The sequence below is a fragment of the Agelaius tricolor genome, unplaced genomic scaffold (assembly GCF_023055355.1).
Source record: "Agelaius tricolor isolate 1412-34295 unplaced genomic scaffold, bAgeTri1.0.p SCAF_59, whole genome shotgun sequence".
NCBI lineage: Eukaryota > Metazoa > Chordata > Aves > Passeriformes > Icteridae > Agelaius > Agelaius tricolor.
This window is the reverse complement of record NW_027269319.1, coordinates 146683-166435: the sequence shown is the minus strand read 5'-3', so window position 1 is coordinate 166435 and position 19753 is coordinate 146683. Positions and strand designations below refer to the sequence as shown.

Genomic DNA, 19753 nt, shown 5'->3' with positions numbered 1-19753 from the left:
TCTGCCTTTTTTGTTTGGTTGGGTTTTTTTCCAAAATAAACATATAAAATAGACAAATGCATTAACGGCTTGGTATATATACAAGACCAGCATATAATTATAACAGTGCTGAAATGTTTATCGTGTGAAAGTCCAGGAACTAAATTTTCTTGTATCTTTAGTGTTCTGCTGTTTTAGCCAACTTTTAGAGATCTTGGGATAAATTCTTATAAGAATGGTAATTTAACATAAGAATTTAAGGAACTCTTAACCTCAAAAAAATTAGAGCCTTTTTGTTCTGGCTTGAAAAATAAATTCTATGTGAACATGAATTCAGTCTTAGAATTGAAATATTTTAAAATATATCTTACAGAAATTAAGTTTGCTTCTACTTATAACTAAATATATTGGCTACTTGCCAACTATTGGTTGCTACAGTAACAACCTTTGAACAAATAAAAAAAGTAAAAATAAAACATCGTTAAGAATGTTTTTTTCCTTTTTTTCAAGTAAGCACTACTATGCGAAATTACTGGCTTCAGAGGATAGTTACAAATTTCTAAGTTAGTATAAATCATTAAAGTAGCTGAAATAAACTGCCAAAACCCTTCTTTTTCATCTTTCTGAGCAACTGCTGGGCAAGTAGTTGTGAACAATCTTCATAGAAGACATCAACAGTGAGTTGCTGTGAGTTAAGTTGCTTCAGAAGGAAACAAAGCCAAATCATGCCACACTAAAAATGGGAGAAAGCCATTGTTTCAAGGCTCATGAGAAAGGGCAGCCACAGAAAGAGCAGTGACTACCTGGGCAACTGCAGGTTACCAGCTCCCTCACAGAATAATCTCTGGGACTCTTAATTCAGAGATGTCTGCAATGCCAGCCTTTATGTAGCTGAAATATTCCCTCCCTTCAGCCTACATTTTGCATAGTATTATATATCACTATCAATTTGGGTGGAAAGAAAATATGGAGCGGAAAGAAAATGGTAAAACTACTAAGCTGAATATCCTTGCCAAATACAGAAGCTTCATTTTGCAAATTTAAAGATCACAGTGAAATAATGCAGAAATTGCTCTTATGTATTTGTACATCAGTGAGCTTCTACACATTTTTGGCACTGGTCCGTGGCAGAATGAAACCAAGGAGAATTACCAGTTAAATTCACAAGAAGCACATGTAGAAGTAGTTACTTTGTATTCAATAATCTATATATAATCACAATAGGCACTGTAATTTCTGCAAGTATGTAAATGTTACACACATACAGAGAGAGAGTGAAACAGCTGTGACAGAACCCATGTCAAACATTAATTCAGAAATCCATAAAATGTTTCAACAACATCTTGGCAGCATTCTTCCCCCCACCAAATTTAAAACCCCAACAATCAGGGAAGAAGCAAATGCATGGTCAGCTTGATTACTTCCATATAGTGATAAAACCACAGCCAAGTTGTGTGTCTGAATAATTTCTTTTGATCCCTGCCTGAGTGCATTTAGAATGCTGCCAGCAGCCTAGCCTGCTTAGCTTATTTCTATTTAGCTTAATTCATCTTCCTCTCACTTAAGCCTGTTAACAGCAGCAGAAGTTTCCCAGGAGTTTTGCTGCCCACGATCTTCACCTGGGACAGGCTGACACAAAGTGCACAGCTGAAACTGTGGAGGGCATCACCCCTGCTGATAAACCTTGGTAACTGCCTTACAGCTCCCAGATCAGAGCCAGTGACTCCCCAAACACACTGAACCTGTGCCTGCCTGAGAATATCAGCACAGACAATTCTCTGCACAGCCCTGCACACATAACCCAACAGCTGCAGGGTATCTCTTTGGCTAAATACTTTCAACTGTAGGAATTTTTGTAGAAGTCCTACTAGATTACTCACTTTAAAGCAACTATTTTGATTACCTCTTGTAATCAGAACAGCTGCTTTACTTTAAATGTAAAGCCAAATTAGAAATGTTTCTCATGTAGCAAAATTTTGTGTTGAGTCAACCTAGTGAGGGAGATAGAGCCTAAGAAGACTTTGTACTGAAAAAAACTGATTATCATCATTCACCAAAAAAACCCCAAATCTTACTAAATTGGTTATTTAATACGTCTAGAAATGCATGCTAATAAATAATTCAAATTGTTTTCCTACTATGGAGGATTCTTTTTTATAACCAGCAACCAACTGATTATTTAATTTATGATTTGCACATGACTGCATTCTAATTTATACTTCCAAATGGGTGGGCCATGTGGTTAGATATGTACATATCCTCATCATGAATGCAAAACAACTCCTGGTGAGAGCAAACAACTTCCAGATATGTATGTGAATTACATTTTACTTGAACATCTTGTGATACATCTTTTCTGGCTAAGGAAAATTAAGAACAGTAGCTGGATTTTATTTGACATAGAAGCATGAAGAAATCCAGCAAAAAGATGAAAAATTAAGCAGTTGCAAATACATTGGCTTTTCTAAAGCTAAAATGGTAGTGAATTGTAAGGAAATTATCATTAAAAAGTATTTTCTCTTGGATAAATTGTCTACATCTGCTGAATAAAAAGGATTATTTACAACAGGCAGATGAGGGTACTTTTTGCCGAGTAATTATTTCCTATGTTCTGATTCCTATTTGTATATTTGAAAGGCTAAGTGCTTTTAAGGCTAACTGCGTTTACACATAGTTTAAAGGTACAATTACCAATAATTTAATAAATATGCAGGAAAACCTTTTCCCTTGTTTTTAATGGTGAAAGACAAACTCTACCTGTGCTCGCTTCTCCATGTCCTGACAAGTGCCCAGTTGTTCCTCCATTGCAGCTCTGATTTGCCTGGCCTCGTACTCCAGCTGCCTTCTGGTCATATCTGTTTGCAAGGAGAACTGAAACAAGAGTACAGGGAAGGCATTTTAGCAAATAACATTGATGTAACCAATGTATTTCTCAGAACAAAAGGCAGAACTATTACTTTTCTACAACAAATTTCATAAACAAACAAAACATAGTAATACATTCTTAAAACATGACTGCATTGTGAAAAACAAGTACACAGCAATGTTCAACCAGTAGACTATACCTGAGTTTTGTCAAATGACTAAATATAATAAGCATTGAGAAAGTATAATTGCTTACAGGAACACATGCCTGCTACCAACAAAACTGTGATGTGTGCCATCAGAATTGGCATTTTCAAAAATATTCAGATGTATTAAGCTACTGCACATAGTGGTGGTATTCATACTGCTGCTATTTATATTATTTCTAACTACCCTGTGAAAAGAGCGCAAGTGTTAAACCCAAGAGCAGCAATACAGCCTAAGGGACTTTTGAACTAAAAGAAATTTCAAGGCAGGAGCAAAGCTCTTCACCGGCTTTGGACAATTACTCAGTCTGTAAATAAATGAGTTTCCAAGAGCAGTCTTTCCAGAAGACTTCACCAAGGTCAATTCAGAAAGTCAAAACAAGACAATCATCTGCAAGGACCAAATGGGACCTGTCATTTTGCTGTGTCTGGCCTAAGTAGTAATGGATATAAATTGCCAAAAAAGACCTTTAGTGTAAACGTTAAGTAATGCATTCTAATCCTAAGAGCAGCTAAGTGAATTCTTTATCCATGGAACAGAGGAGACAAACTTAAAAACCTATGACAGAGTGACACAGAAACAGCTGACAGTGCTTTGAGAATGGGTTGCAGTTCCTCAAAATCTTTTTCAGGCCTTCTGCCTTGGTTCTGGTGCTCTGCTAAGCTCAGCTATGACTCAGTGTTACTTCTGCTCACTGAAGAAGTGTTTCTGCCGTCTGTTTCCATTTCCAGAAGGTTGACTGAACCTTCATCAGGTGTGACTCTCTCAACCACACCTTCCCAACTCTATGTGTGAAGGATGCACTGAAGATACATCCATGTTGCTGACATCTAACAGGAAATCCTGCATTATGTGGGATATCAGACATCTTTATTATCCCAGATAACAGTGACTTGACTATAAATACTTTGGAGACACCAAGGTAAAAGCTTACAGCAAACACCTGCATAGGCTATAGAATCACTTTACTGATTGTTATAAAAAACCGGCTCTTGTGTACATTGTCATATGCTAATATTATTCTCAAAACTAGAAAAATCCACCAAATAAAAGAACAGGGGAGAAGAGAGTTAAGGAAGTGTACTGACATGCAATTAATTTGTCACAATGACGTCTTAATGTTCCTCTCTTTTCACTGACATGTATGAATTTTGATGTGTAAAATTCTATATGAAATGCATTATTTAGGCTAAGGTATCATTATGTACTGAATGAAAAAAAATTTGGAACTAAAGTGATAGTAGAGAATGCCACCAAATTAATAAAATACAGACAGCATCTAAACAGAGACTGTAGCACCAGACACCTCATCAAGCACTCAGAAGGTACTTACATTTTCAGTAAGGGGAAGACTATCAATTCTTTTAGTCAGGTTCTGAAGCTGGGCGTAATACCAGTCCTTTTCTTTCTCTTCCTTCTCAAGCTCCGCAAGCAGCAGAGATCTATTAAAAGCAGAAGGAGGAAGTTTCTCACCATTAACACCTCATTTCCATGTGGAAGTTTGAAGAAGGCACTAAGGAGACATTTAGCTCAGTTCCCTGGCCCTGGCTAATCAACCTATCCACTCCTCTGTGCTAAGCATTTCAGGTCGTCATCTATGAGAGAGAAAAATATACATATTTCTCAAAAAAACCCACTTCAAAATCCAAAGCCAAGAGACATTTTGTGAAAGCAAAACCAGTTATTAGTGGTGTGTTAACCTGTACCCTGCTTCTTTCAAAAATATATTTTGTATAGTGCAAACATTTAAGAAAAGGTCTGTCAAAGAAACATGTACAACCCTCAATCCTCAATTACTGAATCGAGAATCTTCACCTTTGCACTGTTCTTTTACTCATTCTGTCACCTATAGCAACACTATGGGTAAAGCACACAAAACAAGCCATTTCTATGAGTGTCTAAAATATTTTAAACCAGTATTTTCCAGCAAATGTTATAGACAAGATACATTTGCAGCTGTTAGAAACTTTATTTTAAATGGGTATCATAAGCACACTGCATACCTGAGTAATAACTGGGAAAGACAAAATGAGTAATATATGTAGACTACCAGGGAAAAAATTAAAAATTTCACATGCTACTTTATCAATCCTTCATGAACTGAACTTTATATAATTCTAAATCTTATGAATATAGTAAAATAGTACTCATGTCTACAACACTCCTCAAAATAGATACTAAAATTTTTTTAGCAAAATCTGTCTAGTAGGAATAAACAGAAAGCCACTCTTTTTAATATGCAAGTTTATTATTTTCTTTCTAATGCTTTCTGTGAGTATTGCTCTCCCTTCTGATGTTTTAATATTGCTCATTAACAGAAATTACAAAAATCAACATTTAGCCAGAAGACAGAAAGATGCATACAAGTTTGCCCACTATTATTTTCCATCCCTTAACTTTTGCATCCCTCTCTGGCTGTGGCAGTTCTGAGCAAGAGCATATGAACCTTTACAAAGCACACAAATACATTATAAATAATTACCGTAAGTCATTAAGGAACAATTACACAGCATACAACAAAAATACAAATTTCCCCTGACTATTTTGATCATGCATCACAGACATTATTTGAGATAGTAATCCATCTTCCACACAAAACAAAGAAGAAAGAACTTTAAAATTTGTATTTAAAAGAATCTGTTTGACTTATTTCCTGCTTTAAAAATATTTCAGGCTAATTTTGATGATTTAACATTTAGTCCATATCCTATACAAGTGGCCTGGCCTGCCTGCAAATGGAAAATTGAATGAGAGGATCCCTCCCCTTCAATGGGAGACTGGAAAACCACATATCTAAGAGTGCTAAATGTTTGTAAACATGAACAAAATTACATAAATTTCCAGACTTTATCCAATAGTCACGTTGAAAACTTTTTGTTTTAAGGATGCCAAGGTTTACAATAAAAATGATTGAAGAGAAGTAACAATTACCATAATTTGGCAGGTAACTGGAGCAGTATCACAGGACAGCCGTAATTCTTCAGTCACATGGATGTGACTGGCAGAAATTCTTAAAGTCCTTTAGACAGACTGAAGGCAAAACTAATAGATGGTGCTTGGGAAAAGCTTGTTGAGAAAGCTTTTTTTTGCCTCCCACCTGCCCATTCTCTTGCCACACAGCCCTAGTGCCTAATCTCTGGACAGAGTGGAATTCTGCATAGTTTCCCTTTTTACCACCTTGAGTGCCCAGGCACCAGTTGTGTCCAGGCTGTGAAATAAAATTTGCAAAAGCACAATTAATGCAATCCTTATAAAAAGTATTTTCACTTTTGAGGACTTGCAAATGTGAAAGGACTGACTAATTCTGCCTCTGGATGTCAAAGAACTGGTAGCAGAAACCAGAGGGATTACTTTCAGCTAAGTAAACATGTGATTAAGTTCCTCTTATGAAATGCAGGGTATTCAGTATGTGAGACAGTGTGTCATTCAATCTGCTTTGACATGCACAATGGATGCTGGAAGCAAGAAAATAACTTAGGAACCATCAGTGCTGCATAAATAACATAATGCATGACCCAAGGGTGACTTGTTAATTTAATATTGTCATTTTGTCTTCTGAAGTGATGCTTCATTTGGGATTACTAGTTTGGTATCACTGCTCTGTAAGAATGCAGGTTTAACAGTCTTTAAGTTCTCTCAGCACAGAACATGAAAGGTTGCTACAACAGCAGGCTGCACTTCAGTTTTCTTGAAAATAAGCAGCAAGAAGCAGCAGTTCTCTGTAGATGTGTCTGATAAGCTGTTCCCCACGTTGAACACTACTCTCAGATACTACTCTAACCAGAAGTACAGCTGCTTCTCAGCCTCCTGGAGCTTCTAAGGGTTAGGAGAGGATTTTAAGTGGAAGAGCTGCTACTGGTAATGAAAAACAAGATGGAAAAAAACAGTGCAGTTATTCCATCTTTTTTATACCCCCAAGATGTCTACATTAGGACTTTTACTTTTTTCATCAGAGAAAATTCTGTTCCGTGTCATACCCTGTTAAGTTCACGGAGAATTCAGCAAAGCAAATGGAGAAAGCTTTTGGAACTTGACACTATTTTTATGAGTTAACAAAAAGTTTTCAATTTGAGCTGTTCTTCTGAAGGGTGGGTTTTTCAAGGACTTCTCATGTGGCACTTCTGAAGCTCCCAACGACAGAGGAAGCAGAATGAATGCAGAAAACTCTTGACTTCTTTTGCAAGTATTTTCTGCATAATTATGTCAATATTATTCCTGGCTAAAAGGGAGAATAGAAACAAACTATATGCTACTCTACTTGCATTATGTAAATTACAACTATAATTAATACTTTCACTTCAATTGGTGGGAGATAAAATAAAATCTTGAAAAGCATTTCTGATGCTGTAAAGTTTGAGGTAAGTTTTACCAACTAGCCAAAAGATAGAAAATGCTCCAAATCAACATTAAAGAAATAAAAAAGGAAATGGCATAAACCAGAAGAAATAAAGAAGGCATACAAACATTTTCATATAAAATATATAAAAATATAATAAATTTCACTGAAGACTGTCATCTTTAGTAGCCAATTACAGAATTTAAAAAGGTGAGATTATTAAATTTGCTAAATTGCCAAGGGCAAACACAAAAATTAACCTGCAGTATACTCTGAAAAGTTTTGTTGTTGATATGATGCTCTTACCAAGTATTCCTGGAAATAGCCAGAGAAAGCAAGAGCTATTTCATTATTAGAGTATTCTAAACTGGCAATTTAAAAGCACAGTGCTGCCACTGCCCATTTTTCTCTTGGTTTTTTTTTTTTCTCTTTCTTTTTTTAAACTTTAGAATTAGAGGAGAGCCAAGCAAATATGTGAGATATGTGCCAATAACTTAATCTTTATTCTGGCAGGTGAATCAATTGATAAACTGTCTTCCTCTCAGAAGTTCACCTTCAGTCAAGTGCGGTGGGTTGACCCTGACTGGATGCCAAGTGCCCACTGAATTGCTGTAAATATTTAAATACATAATTTAGTCCTCCCACAAACACTGTTGCCCATTAATAGCATATATTGTGCCAGCCTGTTAAAGTACTGAATGGAAATGGTCTCCTGCTGCATATGTCTGGAAAGTGTTATTTTATTCCAAATTATTTTAGTCTTGTCAAGTTCAACAAGTTCTTGAAAGTCTGTTAAAGTGCAAAAATCCAAACTTGATTAGCAAATATATACATTTAGATACACAGAAATTTAGTAAATATGCCAAACAAGTTCATACACAAAACACGGGAAAAGAAGTGTTTAATTTTAGAAATGGTAGTGATTTTAGATGCACAGTCCTATGCCCCTCCCCCCTAAGATTTGATTCATTTTTGGCTACCCAGGATTCTTATCAATACCCTACATGCTTCCACATGTACCCTGAAACAGCTTAAAGAACAGAGTGGTTTTGGATTATCCATCATTTCACTAATAATGAAGCTAGATGTGATCTGGCCATGCCTCCATACATCCATCTTCTCCACAGCACAAATATTTACCTCATCAGCTACAACAGTAACAGTGTCTAAGCTACTCTGAAATTAAATATCCTCATCCCTTTTCTCCAGTGTTATTCGGAACACAGACTGGTTCACTGCCAAGAAAAATGTCCTAAAAACTATCACCTTAGAATCCACCATGATGAGGAAAGATCATAGATCATAAATCAGAGGTGCTAATCACCTTAAAGAACTCTGGCTGCTAAAAATACTGCTTGTTCCAAGTGAGCAGGAGTTCACTGGAACCACACTGGAAGTTCCAACTGTGTTTAAAGATTGTAGCATCACCCATAGTAAAACATAGCACTGGAAGAATATAAACAAATGGACAGTTTGTTAAGACAGTAAATAACACACACATCAGACTCCTGAAGACTGAGGTGAACAAGTAGATAGTTTCCCAAATTCCTAAATATTCTTATACAGTTCCTCAGGAAACTACATTTTATGCAACAGAACAAGTATCATTAGTGGTGGTCCTGGCTAGGAGAAGGTAAAAAACAGAGTGGCTTTGATAGAACAGGCTCAGTATGGACCCATGGGAAGTTACTTTTATTCTGCTGATAGGACAAAAAAACCCCAGGGACCTAGATCTTGGAAGAAAAGCATTGTCCTTTCAGGTCTTGGCTGTAAAAATTTTGCTGATATTCAGAGAAAATCCTTTAGAGGAGGGGTTTCTAGAGGGCTATCCACAAAGCACTTGTTACCCACAAAGCTTTTCTATTATAACTTCAAATTGGATTTTTCTGCTTGTTAATGTATACTGGGCATAAAAATACTGTGTTCCAGTTTATTTGGTTTTGCAGCCCACAGCTTGGTACCCCATCCATTAAGTAGGACCAAATCTTTAAGAAACCTTGTCTTGCAGATGGGCTTCTGAAAACACCTGGTATTTCAGTCAGATTCATTTTAAGAAATAAAGATGAATTCAGTGGAAACAGCTGCACATCTCTTACTTTGCATTTCCCTTGTAAGTGACTGATAAAGTGCTACAATTCTGTATTATGACCTGAAAGTATGTTCTTCCTATAAATGGGTACCACTGCCTTTCAAGAAAAGAAATTCCAGGATTTTATCAATACAAAATGTCTGATGGGAACAACACCTTGAAGATAAGAACACGTATTTTGTTTAGCTGATATATTTGCTGAGAGAGTAAAGTCACTAGGTAAATGTCTGCTAATAGTAAATAATTGATAAACCAGTTATGGTACTTAATAACCATTTGCAAAAGAGAGAAAACTATTTCACCATCACATTGTTACAGCTTCAGCATTTATCAACAGTGGTGAGGAGATATGGAAGGGGTTAGAATGCTCCACCCTCGCTATTTAAACATATTTCAGACAGTGACAACCTGCTTATCAAAATAAAAAGAAAACCTTCAGCCAACAAAGAGGAACAATGAAATGCACAAATGAAGAAACAGTAGAAATTGAATGATACTTCATTATTTTTAAAATATTTTTCTCCATGTGCATCTAAATAAAACGTAGATTCCTGGTTTCTTACCTGTCAAGGTAAATGACAGGTAAATACACCACTGATCAAAACCATATTCATGATAGCTAAATACTAGGTGTGTCAGTAAGCTTCCGCATTAAAATGAGAAGTCAATACATACTGGAGGAATAAACAAATAAATTTACCTTTCTTTTTCTAGCTCTTCTAAGTAACCAGTGCTTTCTCTGCTTCCATTCATAAAGCCTCTTCTTGGAAATGACCCCATGGGGACTGGACTGCACTCCCCTGAGCGGCTCGACACGGACCCTTCCCGGCTCCCATACGAGCGCACCGACATCTTTGGCCTTAACTTCACCCCAGCAAAGCTGGTGCTTTCCAAATTCAGTTCTGGATAATAAACAGCAAACATTTTTCAGAGCTGAAAGTTCAGTAGCACAAACTTAAAAGATCATTTCTATCTTAATTTCTTACTTTCTGAACAAATTCATGAGCTTTTTTACAGCAGCATTTTGCACAGAAATGCAGTGAAAATACTGTGAACAAAAACAATGGATACAGTGGACTTGGGGAACAGCAGTTATCTGAGCAGATGGCCAAACTACAATCCTGGCAATCAGAACAGTATCCTACAAAAGCCTGCCTGCCTCCTTCTTAGAGGACTTAAGAAATGGGCAGGGTTTTGCATAAACATCATGTGAATTACCTTGTGGCCCACTTCCTAACAATTTCTTTTCCAGAGGTCCTGCAAATGTTTCACCATCATGTAACAGATGAATACCCTGTTCATCACAGGGGTCTTAGACATCCCTATGAAATTTCTGGGTCAGAGGCAGGGATGATGGATGTATACAGGGAGTTAGTGGTCTGGGCTTGCTGGCACTTCCCATACAATGGGATATACACATTCCAGCACGTGCTATAGGGAAGGGACCATAAATTTGCAGAATAACAGAAACAATTTCAGTAATATGACATGGAGAGGGCAGGATATGCAAACAAATATAGAAAATTGGTGGAACTACACCAACATTGACTGTTTTTTCTGAAGAAACAAATGTGAGTTATATCAAATGTAATTAATATGAAATTCTAGAGTTACAGTAGCAAAAGTACAAATGGAACTTTTTTTTTCCCTGAGGATGTGTCTTAAAATGTTTAGCAAAAATATTTAGGCACTGAGACTATGCCTACTTATCAAGCTCAGCACTGAAAAGAAGATACAAACGACTTTGAAAATGTTACCCCAAACTATAAACAAAGGACAAAAAACTAACCTACTTAAAACATAATTCTAGATTTACCTTTAAGTCGTTCCAGTAAGTCAATCTGTCCAGAAGATGTCATTGCCTCATCTTCAATACTTCCTTGTAGCTGTTTCAGTACCTCCTATAAGAAATTAAGCTTAATTAAGAAATCATTACAATAGTAACACACAAGGTAAATGCATCCTATCCTGCCCTAAAGTGCACACTCATGTAACAGCTGCTGAGACACTGATGTAAATTATAATTAAATTATGTATGTGAGCAGTGATCAAGTGTCATAATTTTAATTGCCATCAGATATATTCTACAATGTTTACGCCAGCACTGTCATGATGTAAAGTGTATCTTGCATAAACCTATCTGGCAGTTCAATCTACTGGATTATTTGGAAGTTCTTCTCAAAGTGAATAACAGTTATTTTGAATTAAGCACAAAGAAATCAGTCAGTCTTGTAAAAATAAATTTTGGATATGTAACTAACAGAAAAGCATCTTGACTAGAAGCAATCCCCAGGATGTGTTTTCTTTGAGGCCCTAGCACCACTGTAAACCCACAAGAAGACTCATGTTATTCTTACTAGAAATGCTACCATTTCCATGCCTGTGAGCAAAAGATTTAGGTTTCCTTCATGGCACCTATTATTTGTATTATTACTACTTCTATTTCAACCACCCTCAGGCCCACCAGAAAGAGATGTAGACTCCTTCATGCAGCTGAAGCTTCAGATCCAAGAATACTACCGTGTGCTGTGCATGCTAAAATTATACATCTGAAGGAACATAGTTCTGATGTACAAAAAAATCATAGTCAACAATGACTGTTACACTAGAGGGGCCTGTAAGCCCCCAGGTCCCAAATGCTCAGTGGCCTAAATTCACATAGAAAATTAAATGCAACTTAATGAAAGTCTTTTCAATATCATCATGACAGATGTATCAATAGAAAGAACAAATAAAAGACTGGCTAGAAGGCAAAAAGCCCTTATTGGAATTTGAAGTACCATTTTTCATACTGAACCACAGAAAATATTTTTAGAAGCACCAACAGTCAGGAGATGAAACCAATTCTGAATAATGGAAGGTATTCTGTAATTTTCATACATAGACCCTGTATGAAAGGGTCTATGTACGAAGGATTGTACTTTTGTTTAGATCTGAAAACTAATGAATTCTAGACAATTTAAAAATATGTCCATACCAAAGTTTTGCTCTTTTAAGAGTCTAGTATACCTTACTGTCAATATTAGAGGGTTTTGCAACTTACACAAAAGGTACCTTTTAAATGCATTTTTCTCTTTTCAAGAGGAAAAAAAAACATATACGAAAAGGCATCTACGAAAAGTCAAGATTTTTTTTTAAAGCAGCGCAGCAACGAGCTTTTCTGTATTCCAAGTGTTGTTACTTGTAACTAAAAAAAAATGAGGAGAGTAAAAGGATTTTGAATACAGAACTGTGCAGTTCTGGGGAAATAATCTCAAGCCCTAAAGTCAGATAAATGGTAGCAGCCCAAGTGCTGCAGCCTCTGCCATGCTGCTCTGGGAAGAAGAATTCTGGAGTACAGACACCCAAATTTCCAGTTTACTGATGGAGTCAAGATGTTTGTCCACATTCATGTCTTAGTTTGGACAAGTTTGATGCCAAACTTCCATCCTCCCACACCAGCTGTACCTGGATTCCCATTGCAGATATCTTGGAGCATGAACCAAACTCCTTTTGGATCCAGTCAAGCCAGCAGTTACACCCAGGACTGCTGATGGGCATTCACTCCAGGGGACCAGGCTGAAACTAGTCCAGACAAAATACTCTGATATATAGATTGATTGTGTGTTGGGTCCTCAAGATAATTCACCGACAGAGCTTCTCCTACTGCACTGCCTGTTAATGTCAGCTTTGCCTTTAGGATCAAGCCTGGGATGATAAAATCCATACTCTTGGAAAGACATCTTCCCTTTGCTTGTGCTTATAAGTATGTTCAAGGGCACCCTCATCAGCCATATGGCCCAGCCATCTCTATACGGAACATCTGCCCTGTCAGCAAAGGCAGACAAACAACTGATATGGTGTTTTTCAAAGAAGGGCTCCTGCACTGTGTGATGCAAGAGCAGATCTGCAGACAGCAGTCTTGGCTTAAAGTCTAAAGGGCAGTATGATACGTGAAGTGGTCTTGAGAGAGTTTTGCACTGTTGTTGGAAACCTGTCAACTCAGATAAATATAGAAATAACTAATGGATCATTTTTCTCTGAAAACAGCACTGTTTTACAAGGGAGAAACCTAAAATCCCACATCTCCTTCCATTCCCTTTTTAGTAGACTCTCTCTCAAATGTGTGACACATCTGCTGTTTCAGCATGTTCAGGATACTTCCCTATGTAATGAGTCTTCCTGCTCTAAGAGCCAATATGAGATGCTAAATGGAACTACCATCAGCTTTTCCTGCCCTATCAAATTACATGACTGAAGTGTCCAGTCAGCAAGGAACTGCTCTTTTTTAAATACTGGCAACAGTTAAACACTAGCACACTGGATCACCTTGCTCAAATTTTATGTTTCAATTCAAACTTTAAGTTCTAACTTTTAGTTTTTGTATCATCCCCTTTTTCCTCCAACAGCACATGCACTTTTCTCAAGTTAGCTTTTCTGTATTTTTCTACGTTTCTTTTCTACAGTGCTATTGCTAAGGCAACAATGCCATTACGAGGCTGTGACATCAACTTTAAACTCCACCACAGTACACTTCAAAATCTAAGCTGACCACTCAATAGGCAGTTAAATAAAGGAGATGAAATTTTTAGAGCAGGAGATGCAGCCCCTGGGCCAGGTACTGGTAGAAAATGAGGCTGTGTGCTAAAATGACAAGTCAGGGAATTTGCGCTTTTACTTGAACAAGGAACAGAGCCATTTTCTGCAATAATCCTTCTGGAGGAAACATGGCAAGTTACCTGTTACTGTGCTAATGAAAATTTTTATTTATTCACTATTTATAATCTAGGATTCAACAGTAACGCTGTTTACATGCACATAGTGCTTTGAAATAGTATTTTTCCATGATAATTTTATATTAAATTTGATATCATGTTCGCTAAAGCATAAAATAGTCTCCAAGGTTCAATTAGTATCTGTTTATTATTGCAAATTTCAGTAAGTATTTTAAGTAAGTGGTATTCAGCATTATTAAGCAAACTGTTTACTGACTTAGGAGTGACTTACTGAAAATATACACAAATGTAAATCTGTAAGAAAAGGCTCCAAGGTTTTTTCTGTTCTTTTAAAGAATGCAAGTCAAATTATTTTAATGGTCACTTAAGTATAACCTAGTTTATCTTGTTCTGTGCAGAAGTACAAAAGAATGTTTCTGGAAATGGAGCAGGCCCTATGACTCATCATCATTTAAAAGGGTTTCTGTCTTCACAGTCTCTGGACTGGGAAGTACTGAAACATTGTCTATTTTTTGTCTGGTTGGGTGGGTTTTTTTGTTTGGACTCTGTGAATATAATCCTGACATAAAACCCACATTATGAATTATTAAATAAAAGAGATCAGATCTGTCAGCATGTAAATGCACAACTATGGTAAATAAAAGCACCTTAACTAAAAGTAGATGCACCCAGCTAAGTGGTAAGGGTTCTTGTAAATAACATGGCTTAAAGGCTGTAAACCTACTCAAGCTGCTCATAAGGAAAGGAATCACAGAGGAATAATGCTTACAACGGCGGATTTAAAATCCCAAGGAGTTAAGACTTAAAGTGTATTCCATTTTTGGGAACTTTAAGTATAAATATGAATACCTACGACTATTTCAAAATATGGTATATGTAAAAATACATTTTGATGACAATTCAGGTATGTTTGGTCTTCTGTAAACACTATTCTCTCTCCCCCACCCCTTAAACATTAAGCCTTATTACTTGTATTCACTTTTGTCATAGCTATGTGGATTCAGTGAATGACAAAATCTATGAAAATCACAATGAAAATTAAATTTATGAAACTCCTGGATGCAGGACACCAGATACACTCACAGGCCAGTTATGCTGGTTACCACTGTATTTACAACATTTGAGAATAAAACCAGGTTTAATCCCACAAACACATGAAAGTGTTCACAATTTCAGAGAGCAATCCAACATCTATTAGCAGCATACAGGAGGGGAATATGCATAATGAATGAATAAAAAATCATGGTTTACCAAATCAGCGTTATTTTTAAATTACAGTATTTCTGACCACATTGGTATGCATAATTTTAACCTGGTATGCTGAAAATGTAACATAAAATTTCTAAATTTAAAGTAATTTTTGACCTCCAATGGAGCTGAGTGTTGTTTCAATTACTATTTAGAAAAGCAGAAAAAAAGGTAACATATACTCAAAGAATATCACTCAAATTCCACAAAACCATTAAATGTCAGAACCATGGTGGAGGGCGGGGGGGTAGACATCAGAATACTATTTTTTTTTTGAGATAGTAGAAATTTTAAGTTCAAGGTCTTATATGACCTGTCATAACTACATGAACTAGACAGTGCATTAATTCTGTCACATATGGTAGAACATTCACAGCGGCTGAGAGAGTGCTTGGAAGGAGCTCTTTGCTCCTATACATTTTGGTGAATTATGCGGCTGCTTAATCAGGCTTGCTGGGAGCCCTTCTAGCCCTTCAAGTGCAAAGAACTGCTCAGGCTGCTGAACCCTGTAGCCAGGTCCAAATGATAATATCATCAGTGACAGCACTGCTGACTGAGGTGGAACACTGGAGCAACTCAACTTTCAACCTTGCAGAAAGAGGAATGCATTTCTTATGTGAAATGATGTTGTTCATTTTAATTTCCAACAATGTCATTTTCTAAATGGAAAATATTCACCCAGCGTCACCATGCTCAGGAGCTGTCACTTGCTATAACCACTTACAGAAGACAGTACCAAGTTCTTAGTGCAAGTACACTGTCAGGTCAACTAAAATTATCTGATTTTATGCTCAGAAAGAGGGATGTCTAAAGTAATGGAGTTAACTATATGTATCATCAGCTTAATTTCACCTAAATTCTAAAAAGAAAAGTAAACAAATATTTTCTTTAATTTTCCAGCCAACTTGGATCCTGTTAGAAACTTAAGAATTGCAAAGATCTAAAAATATTTCTTACTGTAAAATCATAAAAACACACAGATCCACAATATAAAGCTGTTGCTGCTTCTTTGCAGATTAAATAAATTCACTGATATTTAAAATATCTGTGTTTTGTAGAATGCTAAATGACTTTTATAAGCACATTTTTAGTTCATGTGAGCCTAATAACATCCCTGACTGCATTAGATGTGCCGTCACTGAATTCCCAGAATTCATCACTTGATACATTTTGTAAGAATCAATTTGGCTTATGACAGTTTCTTCCATTAACACATTCGAATTTACTGAATGATCAATACACATCATTATTTTCAAAATTACTTCTGTTTTGGAGGATCTAACTATTGTGCTATCTCCTGTAGTATCTCCCATGCCTATCAGTGTTCTAATTCCCTATGTCACTTTATCCTGATGTGACTTCATGTGCTTTCAGAACGACATCACCTCTTCCCTCCTGAAAGGACTGAGTGCATGGGGCACAAAAAAGCCACAAAAAACATTCTGCAGATGCAAAATCCAGCTAAGAGCAAATAAAATAATTTGAGAATGAAGATGAAGGTTCTCACTAGTGGGGAAAAAAATCATAAGTACATATAATGTTTCCTGTGATTACTGCTTTCCCTTGCAAGACTTCAAAAGTTCAAGTGCTTGCATGCTGGGTAAGGATGTGTTGAAATTATTTGAAAACCAGGCAGATATGAAAAGGAAAATACTGGGTGAATTCACACAGCACAAGTTACAGAAGCTCAGAATTTAGCACCTATTTCACAAATGTTAACACAGACAAGGAATGCTACTGCTGAATCAATCCCTTTTCTCCCTATTTGTTCACCAAACAATGCATTTGCTAAAAAAAACAAAAAAAAGAGAAATAAGCATCATTTCACTCCCAGACAAGACCAGCTATTATCATGTACGCTAAGGCTGTTCATTCAGGCAGTCGAAAACAGCAAATTTGAAAAAATCTGAAAGCTAGCATGGCTACTCAAAGAAGAAAACTAGTTTACACCATATTCTGTCCATTTTTATCACACTTGTTGTGCAGAATGGGATGAATTCAAAGCTAAAAGAAGCTCACACTGAGAGCAGGGACATATATGCAGCTGCTGTGCAAGTGCCTGTGTAGCCAGCCCTTTGGAAGGGACCTGACTTTTAGAGTGTCAGATACTCTTATGTTACCAATGTTCTCCATCAAAAAGCAGGTAAAATGTTAAATTTCTACATCTAGCTGATTCACAGCTAATGTACTAATTTTTTTAAAAGCTGTATCATTTCAGAGACAAAACACAATTCGGTTACCCTGAAAGCAAAATATTTTGTTAGCTTAGATCGAGTGCATTTGGATTTTGACCACTGTTCAGTGCTGTCTGAGGTGTGTATCTCATAATTCTCACTTATTTCTCCCTGACTAGCTTGGCTGTCCAAAGACAGTGTTTCTGATGGGGAGTGCAATTTCCAGAAAGTATGTGACCCACTCATAATGAGACCACAGTCATTCAAAGAGAGAGAGAGTTTAGCTAAGAAATCCAGCTGACAGAGGAAGATGGAGTTTTAGTTTACTTTTAATAATGTGAACAAAAAAAAATAGTTTCTAGTTAAAAATGTTCAATTCCTCCTGTAGAGTCAATTTCTGTAAAGGAGTAACTTTCAAGAGAAATACTTCACTCATTGCACAACACTATATGCCTGAAAAGTACAGATTAAAAAACTTCTTTTGCAGAAGCAAATTAGAAAATAACACTGTTATATAAATATATATTTTCATCCATCCTGGGAGCATTGAGCACATTGACTTTGGAAAATTTTTTTGTAGAATAGGTAAAGTTGTATTATAGAATGTACGAACCAAGTGGCAAAATCAGGATGGCATCATCTGCCTAAAAACTGCAATTTCCTTAATATTTCAATCTGCAAACCCAAATAAAATGCCTTTGTTTATTTGCTTTTGGGGTTTTTGTTTGTTCTGGGGTTTTAAATCTAAAAATAAGGAGTAAAAATAAACTCAGTTGTGCAAATTACTAAGGGTTTTTTTGTAGCTAACCTCAAACACAAAGTTTGTTATTGCTAGAAGCAAAGAACAGATCTGGTGGTCAAACTGCAACTGATACAAACATGAATTGCACATGAATTTTATTCATTTATGCTTTTAATTTATTGATTCCCTCACATAGGTTCCTTCTCAAAAGGAGGAAACTTATAGCACAAACTCCTCGCTTGTTACAGGATCTTTAGCTGCTCTTCAAAGCATTTCCAAATCCTTCTGCATTTCCCTTTACTGATGGCTGAAATTTATGTTCCTGCTTAATGCTCTTCAAAATGGAACAACCATTGTTGGTGGAATGAAAACAACAAATCCAGTGAAGTATCAGAGAAATTAAGACAAAGCACCTCCTGTGTGCCAGACAGAGTAGAGATCAAAACATGCTTTAAAAGAACAGTAAATTTAAAGAAGAAAAACAAGCTCTGCTAAGACAGCAGAGCCTGCACTACCATATAAACAACTCCTAAGAGCCAGGAGCACAAAAGTGCTGAAAAATCCCAAACCCCTTAACTTTGGCCACATCAGCCATAGTGCTGAAAAATCAGTCAGACAAAATGAAGTTGACTCATTAGAGTTGGCTGGAAGTTGCAAGGAAACAATGCCAGGACAAGGGCAGATTCAACACAGGCACCACTTTGTGAGGTACACTCCTTGCATAGCAATGAGCAAATGAAGAGTGTGCTAGAAGGCTCTCATTACTTGGTGACACATAGGCTAATTAAGGAGGGAAAATTTATGTTCAACTGCTTCAAGTAGGAAGTGAAAAAAAGACGTTTCATTTACTACAGTTGGTATCCAGGTAAACAGAATTCTTCTCTGAAGAGCTGTAAGCCAGGCATGCACAGACAGACCTAAGATGATGGGAAACAAAAAAATACCACAACTGAAGGATGCAGTAAAAGTGGTAACATGTCTGCAACCTCACAGCAGCATAGTACTGACATTACAGGATGATAACAGAATCACTGAATCACTTAGGCTGGGAAAAATCTTTAAGATCAGCCATTAAAACTACTATTGGGTTAGTCCTACATGAAACCATGTCCTTCACTGCCACATCTACACATCCTTTAAATACCTCCAGGGATGGTGACTCCACCACTGCCCTTGGCAGAATGTTCCTCGGCTTGAAAACTCCTTCAGTGAAGAAATTTTCCATAACATCCAATTTAAACATCCACAGTACAACATGAGGCCATTTCCTCTTAGCCTGTTCCTTGTTACTTAAGAGAAGGGATCTACCCCCAACTCACCAACAACCTCTTGTCAGAAGTTGTATAGAGTAAGAAGGTCCCCATGAGCCTTATTTTCTCCAGGCTGAGCCTCCCCATA

The 19753-nt window shown here is 36.7% G+C and overlaps 1 protein-coding gene across 4 annotated transcripts in view; it reads right to left on the bottom strand.

The window, feature by feature from the left end:
• Window positions 1–19753, bottom strand: part of APC (APC regulator of WNT signaling pathway) — a 93615-nt gene that overhangs the window by 34345 nt on the left and 39517 nt on the right. For all 4 annotated transcript variants that reach the window (XM_071456489.1, XM_071456490.1, XM_071456488.1 and 1 more), the window contains 4 exons: window positions 11293–11377; window positions 10177–10378; window positions 4385–4493; window positions 2737–2850 (listed from right to left, as the gene is read on the bottom strand). In XM_071456489.1, the coding sequence (XP_071312590.1) occupies window positions 2737–2850; window positions 4385–4493; window positions 10177–10378; window positions 11293–11377 (510 nt within the window). The remainder of the gene's footprint in view (window positions 1–2736; window positions 2851–4384; window positions 4494–10176; window positions 10379–11292; window positions 11378–19753) is intronic.